Source organism: Cebus imitator, unplaced genomic scaffold (assembly GCF_001604975.1).
Source record: "Cebus imitator isolate Cc_AM_T3 unplaced genomic scaffold, Cebus_imitator-1.0 Scaffold545, whole genome shotgun sequence".
NCBI lineage: Eukaryota > Metazoa > Chordata > Mammalia > Primates > Cebidae > Cebus > Cebus imitator.
Window position 1 is genome coordinate 1,118,433 of NW_016107860.1, and position 10,817 is coordinate 1,129,249.

The following is a 10,817-nucleotide window of genomic DNA, read 5'->3' on the forward strand; positions in this document are numbered from 1 at the left end:
AGACGGGGTTTCACCATGTTGACCAGGATGGTCTCGATCTCTTGACCTCGTGATCCACCCGCCTCGGCCTCCCAAAGTGCTGGGATTACAGGTGTGAGCCACCGCACCCGGCTGAAAAGGCATTTTTAAATGTGCATCTTAAATATGTAAGTTTCCTCATTCTTTCTGCAGAAGAATTAAGGGATCCCAAAGGTTTCACCTGACCCCGACATTTTGTGGTTCTATCTTCCCTACCACCAGTGGCTGAAATGTTACCATTAGAATGGTTTCTTTTCCTTAAGCCCTGCCTTCTGCCTGAAGCTATTTTTAAAAAATACAATTTTCCTTTAGAGGGCAGGGCCCTGACTCTGTGGTTTGAGTGAGTTAGGCCCCTTTGCCACAGATAGAAGGTTCTGGGGCAGAAGTGCAGGGGCCCTGGCTGGAGGGAAGGGATGTGCACAGTGGGAGAGACTGCATCCCAGAGCTGCCAGACCCCACAAACTCTGCCGCTTGCTAAGGACCTGCAGTGGCCCAGGACACCCTGCACCTGGCCTCTTGTCAGGACTGACTGCGTAATGACCGTGAAATTGCTCCGGTTAGATCCCCTGGCCGACCCCATCCACAGCCATTTCTTACAGCCTTCCTTTTTTTGTCCTTCTATATATTTCTTCCACCATCCTACCTCAAAAACTAAATTGAAGAAAAGTGAGTTTTGTCTTTTTTTAACGAGAAAACTAACAGTCTTAAATTACCTTCTTCAAAGTCTGCAAATAGAAATCACAAATAAGTCAGTCACATGGCTCAGTGAGCCCATGAGCTTGAAATAAGAGGCAGAGCAATGGCTCAGAGGAAATAATTGGGGCGTGGCCCAGCACCAGCCCAGGCAGCAACAACAGAATGAAAGGAGGGCCCAATTAGGGGTTGGAAATAATGGAGGAAGAGATGGAAATGCTAAACTCCCCAGCCCAGCGTGTGTGTCTTCTCTGCAGGCTCAGCAGCCACGGTCCATTGTAAGACTGACTCAGACAGCTGGCTGAGCATCTCCCTGAATAAGCATAAACCATGCCTCATTGCTTATGGTTCTGAAATAAAAGAGGTTCTCAAAATGGGGGTGATTTCTTAAAGAGCAACTATTCTGTGAGTGTGAGTATCCAGGTGCCCAGGGGGCACATGTAGCTTAAGGAGAGGAGGAAACCACAAAGGCTTCAGACTTTCTGAGGTTAAGACTGAGAAGGAAACAGGATTACCAGGCACAGTAGGACCTGCCTTTATCATCACCATTGATGTCATACCTCCTAGAGAGTCCATCAGGGGACGTCAGGACAAGAGACAGCATGGTGTTGGGGTAGACACGGGAGCTTTAGGACTGGAGTCTTAGGCTCTAGCCCCAGTTCTATGACATGTAATAATACCTAACACTGATTGAACATATACTTCATGCCAAGGACTATGCTAAACACTTCACGTAGATTATTTCATTAATCTCCAAAACAACCCTATATGTGTCATTATTATCCCCATTTACAGATGAGAATGCTGAAGGATGGAGGTCACGTAACGTGCCCTAAGTATCACACATCTTGTGACAGATCAGGGTGTGAACCCAGGGAGTCAGACTCCAGAAGCTCTTGTACTTCTTCCTGCCAAACCACCAGGTGTGGCTGGGCCTGCTTCCTCATCTGGAAAGTCAAGCTGCACAGCCAGGTCGGGTGGCCTGGGTGATCACTGGGGCCCTTTCCAGCACAGGTGCTCTGCTCTGGGGCTCATGCCACACTTGTGGATGCAGAGTCCTGTTCAAATGATGCAGAGTGCAAGTTTCCTATGCAAAGTAGTGACGCTGAACATCTGTATGTGTCTGTGTGTGTGTGTAGGACAGGTACACTTGCGTCCTGCAACGCTGATGAGACTGGAAAAGAGATTAAGAACACAGTAAGACCTGTGCAAAGTCTGTGGGAGACTAGGTTAGATCTTTGTTAAGAGGACAAAACTGACATCCAAAGGTCTGGAAGATTCCGCCCCAATTCACCTCCATTTGGTATCCTTTGCAATTCCCTGATCTTTGCTCCATGCTGCACACACATAGCCTCAAAGCCCCCAACAGATAGGCTAATGAGCCCTTTGACGGGAGCCTTGCCAAGGTGCTCTAGCTCCAAGAAGGATGAGGTGGTTGTTGGTGATTCCCCGGCCCAGCACATGTGTCTTCTCTGCAGGCCCAGCAGCCATGGCCCACTTTAAGACTGAGCAGGATGACTGGCTGATTGTCTACCTGAAGTATTTACTCTTTGTCTTCAACTTCTTCTTCTGGGTGAGTGAATTCTGCACACACATCCCCTTCCCCAGGCACTGAATGAGTCAAGCCACCTTTTGTTTTTTGTGTCACCACTTTGAGGTTAATATCTTCCAAATCAAAAATCAACCATGGGTGAACTCTTCCCACTTTAAAGCAAATATGTACATTTGCTACTGAGAAGGAAGAAAAGAATTGGTCTGCAGGTTGGCACAGAGCTCATACCACATGACATCTGAATAGATGCACAAACATAACAATAAGCTTTGTGTTCTAGCCCTGCTGTGCAAAGGGTCCAGTTCTTTCTTCCCCACTAACTTGTCGCGCCCATGCCTTTTGGAAAATGTGACTGCCTGAAATAATGACTGGAGTCCATTCACCTTTCATGGTTAACATTCTCCAGGCCCTGGGCAGAGAAACAGAAGTCCTGGGGGCTCTGACTACCGCTGCCTGTGATGAAAATGATCTCTATGGTAACTTCCCTCAGGAGCCTGCTTGGATGAGGTCTTCCAGAGGGGTGTAGTCCGTCCACTTGAAGCAATCACCCGAGTAATTGGGAGCAGAATACCACCAGTTCCCACAAATACACTGGAATGTATATATTTGTTATTATAGTCTCACTAAATTTGAGAAGGTAGAAGAGCACCAAGAGTGCAGGCTTTGCAGGCAGCTGGACCCAGCTCTGCCGACTACCAATGGTGCAGCCTTGGGCAACTTACTTAAGTTCAAGGAAACTGTTTCCCTAGCTACAACTCAATGATAATTTCTAGCCTGTTGGGGTTGCATTCAATAAATGCAGTATTTTGAATACATTAGATGTCAAATGCCTGAAAATGCCACCAAGTCAACCTATGATAAGGCAGAGCTGGGCTTCCTGCTTCCGTGGTAAGAGAGAAGTCTTTGAGTCTTGGAAGCATCTCAGAAATGCAAATGCAAAGGTGGGACATGTCTGAGTTTTCAGGGTCTTTCTTGCAGGGGCCTGCTTAGCATTGGAAAGGATCATAACATGAGAGTTTAGGATGGGTAGACATGGCAAGGCAAGAGTTTTGAAAAGTCTTGGAGAATAGACCAGTCAATATGCTATCTATTAAAAAGTTGGGCAATCTGCTATTTGTTCAAATGTTGTTTGCAAAGTTCCTGAAAGGAATAATAAAATAATTTGTCACTTTTATCTCCCTGGGCAAGAGTTTCCTGGAATAGTGAAGTTGTGATTATGAAGATAGTGCGAAAATAAAGCTGTGTTGAAATGGACAGTAAACTGTGTGGTAGAGATGGTTTCCATTCTGAGACACAAATCCAGTAGGATGATTAGGATTCTTGCTAAATAAGCATTTCTGCTTAAGAATATTTATTTCCTGGAGAGGATCCAAGATGGCCAAGTAGAAACAGCTTCGAGTGCAGTTCCCAGCAAGAACAACACAGAGGGTGAGTGCCCCACTACATTTCCAAACAAATTTTCACTGCCCACAGACCAGGAGATTCCCAGGCCAAAAATCATCAGGAGTTTTCAGCACAGCGGTTTCAGCTGGTGCCAGGTTGGTACACAGAAACTCACACAAATCTGGGCAGCCATTTCAACTGGTGCCTGGTATGCCTGGGAGACAGAGCCACCCATTCAACTGAAAGGGAGAGGGCAGAGACAGGGATCCAGGTGATCTGGCTCAGCAGGTACCACCCCCACAAAACAAGCAATCTGAAATGCTCTGGATTGAGTTTTGCAGCAAGCGCAGCTGGACCCAGGACGGTCCAGCTCAGTGGGGGGAAGGGCAACCACCACTACTGAGGCAGTTCACACAGCAGCTGGGCAGAGCCTGGAGCAGCTCAGCAACTCCCTGCTGGCAGACTGTGACTAGACTACTCCATGTGGCACAGGGCATCTGTGAAAAAAGGCAGCAGCATGACAGGAACTTACAAATAAAGCCAGCCTTCCTAGGACAGAGCACCTGGGAAAAGAGGCAGTTATGAGTTCTGCTGCGGCAGACTTAAGAATACCTGCCCAGCATCTCTGCATGGAACAACAGAGCTCACAGCTCAGCACTTGAGCTCCTATAAGGGACAGACTGTCTCCTCAAGCAGCTCCCCAACCCCTGTATACCCAAAGAGACACTTCATAAAGGAGAACTCGGGCCAAAATCTGGCAGGTACCCTTCTGGGATGAAGATAACAGAAGAAGAAACCGTCAGCAACCCTTACTGTTCTGCAGCCCCCGTGGGTGATCCCCAGGCAAGCAGGGCCTGGAGTAGACCTCCAGCAGTCCTGCAGCAGAGGGGCCTGACTGTTAGAAGGAAAACTAAAAAAAACAGAAAGAAATAACTTCATCTTCAACAAAAAGGACATCTACTCAGAGACCCCATCTGAAAGTCACCAACTACAAAGACCACAGGTAGATAAATCCACAAAGATGGGAAGAAACCAGGCAAAATGGATGAAAACACCCAAAACCAGAAAGCCTCTCCTCCTCCAAGGGATCACAACTCCTCACCAGCTAGGGATCAAAGATGGATGGAGAATGAATCTGATAAATTGACAGAAACAGGCTTCAAAAAGTGGGTAATAACAGACTTCTCAGAACTAAAAGAACATGTGCCTAAACCAATGCAAATAAACTAAGAACCTAGAAAAAAGGTTAGATGACAATGCTAACTAGAATAAACAGCTTAGAGAAGAATATAAACGACTTGATGGAGCTGAAAAATATAGCAGGAGAACTTCACGAAGCATACACAAGTTTCAATAGCCAACTTGACCAAGCAGAAGAAAGGATATCAAAGATGGAAGATCAACTCAATGAAATAAAATAAGAAGGCAGGAATAGAAAAAAAAGAGTGAAAAGAAATGAACAAAGCTTCCAAGAAATATGGGATTGCACCCCCGCGCCAGTCGGTAGCTGAGGCTGCGCGGGTTCTTGAGCAGCAGCCTTGTGCGCTGCTTCGCGGGCGAGGGAGTCAGGCAGACCAGACGCCCTCAGATTGGAAGCCAAAGCAGGAGTTCTTGTTGCTGAGGGGCCGCTGCAGCCACCCTGAGCCTCCAGACCCATGCCATACCGAGGAGGGCTCCGCACAGCGAACTTGGCAAGATGACCCAGTTCCTGCCACCCAACCTTCTGGCCCTTTTTGCCCCCCGTGACCCTATCCCATACCTGCCACCCCTGGAGAAACTGCCACATGAAAAACACCACAATCAACCTTACTGTGGCATTGCGCCCTACATTCCAGAGTTTGAGGACCCTCGAGATGCCCCTCCTCCAATTCGTGCAGAAACCCAGAGGAAGGCATGGAGAGGAAAAGACGGGAGAAGATTGAGCGGCGACAGCAGGAAGTGGAGACAGAGCTCACATGATCCCAGTGCTCAGGGGGATGCCTTCAAGACTCTCTTCATGGCGAGAATGAACTGTGACACAACAGAATCCAAGCTCTGGAGAGAGTTTGAGGTGTAGGGACCCATCAAAAGAATCCACATGGTCTACAGTAAGCGGTCGGGAAAGCCCCGGGGCTATGCCTTCATCGAGTATGAACATGAGTGGGACATGCACTCTGCTTACAAACACACAGACGGCAAGAAGACTGATGGCAGGAGGGTCCTTGTGGACGTGGAGAGGGGCCCAACTGTGAAGGGCTGGAGGCTCCAGCGACTAGGAGGCGGCCTCGGTGGTATCAGAAGAGGAGGGGCTGATGTGAACATCCGGCATTCAGGCCGCGATGACACCTCCCGCTAGGATGAGAGGGACCAGGACCGGGACTGCGAGCGGGAACGCAGAGAGCCGGGAGTGAGACAAAGAGCGAGAACGGCGACGCTCCCACTCTGGGGACCAGAGGAGGCGCTCACAGACTCAAGACAAGGAGGAGCATAGGCGCTTCAGGGAGCAGAGCAAGGACAAGGACAGGGACTGGAAACAGCGAAGCAGTCGGAGCCGGGAGTGGGCTGGGCGGTAGCAGGAGCGCAAGGAGCAGCTGCGCAGAGGCGGCGGCGACACGGCGGAGCCCTCCGAGGCGAGTCATGCGCCACCTGATGACGGGCCTCCAGGGGAGCTCGGGCCTGATGGCCCTGATGGTCCAGAGGAAAAGGGCAGGGATCATGACCGGGAGAGAGAGCGGAGCCATCGGAGTGAGTGTGAGCGGCACCGGGACGGGGATTGTGACCGTGACCGTGACCACGAGCACAAGCGGGGGGAGCGGGGCAGTGAGCGGGGCAGGGATGAGGCCCAAGGTGAGGGTGGCTGTGGCCAGGACAATGGGCTGGAGGGTCTGGGCAACCACAGCTGAGAAATTTACATGGAGTCTGAGGGCAGCGACAGCTACCTGGCTCCAGAGAATGGGTATTTGATGGAGGCTGCTGCCGGAGTGAAGCGGTCCTCTCCACCTGCTGTGACTGGACGCATTCCTATGCCACTCCCTTGCTGTCATCCCCTCCCCCAACCTTGGCCACCTCAGTTTGTCCTCCAAGGGTAGGTGTCTCATTGGTCCTGGCCCCTTGGATTTAAAAATAAAATTAATTTCCTGTTGCTAAAAAAAAAAGAAATATGGGATTATGTGAAAAGACCTAATCTATGTTTGATAGGTGTACCTGAATGTGACGGAGAGAATGAATCCAAGCTGGAAAACACTCTTCAGGATATCCAGGAGAACTCCCCCAACCTAGCAAGCCAGGCCACCATTCAAGTCCAGGAAATACAAAAACCACCACAAAGATATTCCTAAGAAGAGCAACCCCAAGGCACATAATCGTCAGATTCACCAGGGTTGAAATGAAAGAAAAAATGCTAAGGGCAGCTAGAGAGAAAGGTCGGTTACCCGCAAAGGGAAGCCCATCAGACTCACAGCAGGTGTCTCAGTAGAAACCCTACACCAGAAGAGAGTGGGGGCCAATATTCAACATCCTTAAAGAAAAGAACTTTTAACCTAGAATTACAGATCCAGGCAAACTAAGCTTCATAAGCAAAGGACCAATAAAATCCTTTACAAACAAGCAATTGCTGAGAGATTTTGTCACCACCAGGCCTGCCTTACAAGAGCTCCTGAAAGAAGCACTAAACATTAGAAAGGAACAACCAGTACCAGCCACTCCAAAAACATACCAAATGGTAAAGACCATCGACATAATGAAAAATGCATCAAGTAATGGACAAAACATCCAGCTAGCATCAAAATGGCAAGATCAAATTCACACATAACAGTATTAACCTTAAATGTAAATGGGCTAAATGCCTCAATCAAAAGACACAGACTGGCAAATTGGATAAAAAATTAAGACCCATTGATGTGCTGTATTCAGGAAACCCATCTCACGTACAGGGACACGCATAGGCTCAAAATAAAGGAACAGAGGAAGATTTATCAAGCAAATGGAGAGGAAAAAAAAAAAAAAGCAGGAGTTGCAATCCTATAAAATGGACTTTAAACCAACAAATATCAAAAGAAACAAGGACATTACATAATGGTAAAAGGATGAATGTGTCACGAAGAGCTAATGATCTAAAATATATACACACCCAATACAGCAGCACACAGATACATAAAGCAAGTTCTTAACAACCTACAAAAAGACTTAGACTCCCAAACAATAATAATGGGAGACTTTAACACTCCACCGTCAATATTAGACAGATCAATGGGACAGAAAATTAACAAGGAAATCCAGGACTTGAACTCAGATCTGGATCAAGCAAACCTAATAGACATTTACAGAACCCTCCCCCACAAATCCGCAGAAGATACATTCTTCTCAGCACATCACACCTACTCTAAAACTGACCACATTATTGGAAGTAAATTACTCCTTAGCAAATGCAAATGAATGGAAATCATAACAAACATTCTCTCAGACAAAAGTGCAATCAAATTAGAACCCAGGATTAAGAAACTAACTCAGAACTGCACAACTTCATGGAAACTGAACAACTGGCTCTTGAATGTTGACTGGATAAACAATGACATGAAGGCAGAAATAAAGATGTTCTTTGAAACCAATGAGAACCAAGACACAATGTACTAGAATCTCTGGGACACATTTAAAGCAGTGTCTAGAGGGAAATTTATAGCAATAAATGCCCACATGAGAAGCAAGGAAAGATCTAAAATCGACACCCTATCATCAAAATTGAAAGAGCTAGAGGAGCAAGATCAAAAAAACTCAAAAGCTAACAGAAGACAAGAAATAAGTAAGATCAAAGCAGAACTGAAGGAAATAGACACACAAAAAAAACTTTCAAAAAATTAGTAAATCCAGGAGCTGGTTTTTTGAAAAGATCCACTAGCCAGACTGATAAGAATCAAATAGATGCAATAAAAAAACAATAAAGGGGATATCACCACAGATTCCACAGAAATACAAACTACCATCAGAGAGTACTACAAACAACTCTATGCACATAAACTAGTAAACCTGGGAGAAATGGATAAATTCCTGAACACTTGCACGCTCCCAAGCCTAAACCAGGAAGAAATCAAAACGCTGAATAGACCAATAACAAGGGCTAAAGCTGAGGCAGTAATTTATAACCTACCAACCAAAAAAAGCCCAGGTCCACATGGCTTCACAGCTGAATTCTACCAGACATACAAAGAGAAGCGGGTACCACTCCTTCTGAAACTATTCCAAACAATCAAAAAAGAGGGAATCCTTCCTAGATCATTTTATGAGACCAACATCATCCTGATACCAAAACCCGGCAGAGACTCAACAAGAAAAGAAAACTTCAGGATAATATCCATGATGAACATAGATGCAAAAATCTTCAATAAAATACTGGCAACCCGAATGCAACAGCAAATCAAAAAGCTAATCCATCACAATCAAGTAGGATTCATCCCTGGGATGCAAGGCTGGTTTAACATATGCAAGTCTATAAACATAATCCACCACATAACAGAACCAAAGATAAAAGCCACATGATTATCACAATAGATGCAGAGAAGTCCTTTGACAAATTTCAAAAGTCCTTTATGCTAAAAACTCTCAATAAACTAGGTATAAATGGAATGTATCTCAAAATAATAAAAGTTATTTACAACAAACCCACAGCCAATATTATGCTGAATGGGCAAAAACTGGAAGAATTTCCTTTGAAATCTGGCACTAGACAAGGATGCCCTCTCTCACCACTCCTATTCAATATAGTATTGGAAGTTCTAGCCAGAGCAATCAGGCAGAAAAAGAAATAAAGGCTATTCAGTTAGGAAAGGAGAAAGTCAAATTGTCTCTATTTGCAGACGACATGATTGTATATTTAGAAGACCCCATCATCTCAGCTCAAAATCTCCTGAAACTGATAAGCAACTTCAGCAGTCTCAGGACACAAAACCAATGTGCAGAAATCATAAGCATTCCTATACACCAATAACAGACTTAAAGAGAGCCAAATCAAGAATGAACTGCCATTCACAATTGCTACAAAAAGAATAAAATACCTAGGAATACAACTAACAAAGGATGTAAATACCCCTTAAAGGAGAACTACAAACCACTGCTCAAGGAAATAAGGGAGGACACAAACAGATGGAAAAACATTCCATGCTCATGGTTAGGAAGAAAATTGTGAAAATGGCCATACTTCCCAAAGTACTTTATAGATTCAATGCTATCCCCATCAAGCTACCTATGACCCACTTCACAGAACTGGAAAAAACCACCTTAACCTTCATATGGAACCAAAAGAGCCTGCACAGCCAAGTCAATTCTAAGCAAAAAGAACAAAGCTGGAGGCATCACGCTACCTGACATCAAACTATACTACAAGGCTACAGTAATCAAAACAACATGGTACTGATACCAAAACAGATATAGACCAAAAGAACAGAACAGAGGCCTCAGAGGCAACGCCACACATCTGCAACCATCCGATCTTTGACAAACCTGACAAGAACAAGCAATGGGGAAAGGATTCCCTGTTTAATAAATGGTGTTGAGAAAACTGGCTAGCCATGTGCACAAAGCAGAAACTGGACCCCTTCCTGAGACCTTACACTAAAATTAATCCAGATGGATTAAAGACTTAAGACCTAACACCATAAAAACCCTAGAAGAAAACCTAGGCAAAACCATTCAGGACATAGGCATAGGTAAGGACTTCATGACTAAAACATCAAAAGCATTGCCAACAAAAGCCAAAATATACAAATGAGATCTAATTAAACTCCAGGGCTTCTGCACAGCAAAAGAAACAATCGTTAGAGTGAACCAGCAACCAATAGAATGGGAAAAAAATTGCAATCTACCCATCTGACAAAGGGCTAATATCCAGAACCTACAAAGAACTAAAAGATAATTACAAGAAAAAAAAAACCCATTCAAAACTGGGCAAAAGATATGAACAGACATTTTTTAAAAGAAGACATATATGAGGCCAAGAAACATATGACAAAATGCTCATCATCATTGGTCATTAGAGAAATGCAAATCAAAACCACATTGAGATACCACCTCATGCCAGTTAGAATGGTGATCATTAAAAATCTGGAGACAACAGATGCTGGAGAGGATGTGGAGAAATAGAACACTTTTACACTGTTGGTGGGAGTGTAAATTAGTTCAACCATTGTGGAAGACAGTGTGG

The 10,817-nt window shown here is 45.3% G+C and overlaps 1 protein-coding gene and 1 pseudogene across 4 annotated transcripts in view; both read left to right on the forward strand.

Annotated features, from left to right (window-relative positions):
* Nucleotides 1–10,817, forward strand: part of TSPAN11 (tetraspanin 11) — a 79,902-nt gene that overhangs the window by 31,809 nt on the left and 37,276 nt on the right. For all 3 annotated transcript variants that reach the window (XM_017515255.2, XM_017515253.2, XM_017515254.2), the window contains one exon: nt 2,190–2,284. In XM_017515255.2, coding sequence (XP_017370744.1) covers nt 2,201–2,284 — 84 coding nt within the window. In that variant the 5' untranslated portion in view covers nt 2,190–2,200. The remainder of the gene's footprint in view (nt 1–2,189; nt 2,285–10,817) is intronic.
* LOC108293735 lies at nt 5,151–6,714 on the forward strand (annotated as a pseudogene). Its single transcript, XR_001820791.2, has one exon. The product of XR_001820791.2 is annotated as a U1 small nuclear ribonucleoprotein 70 kDa-like (transcript).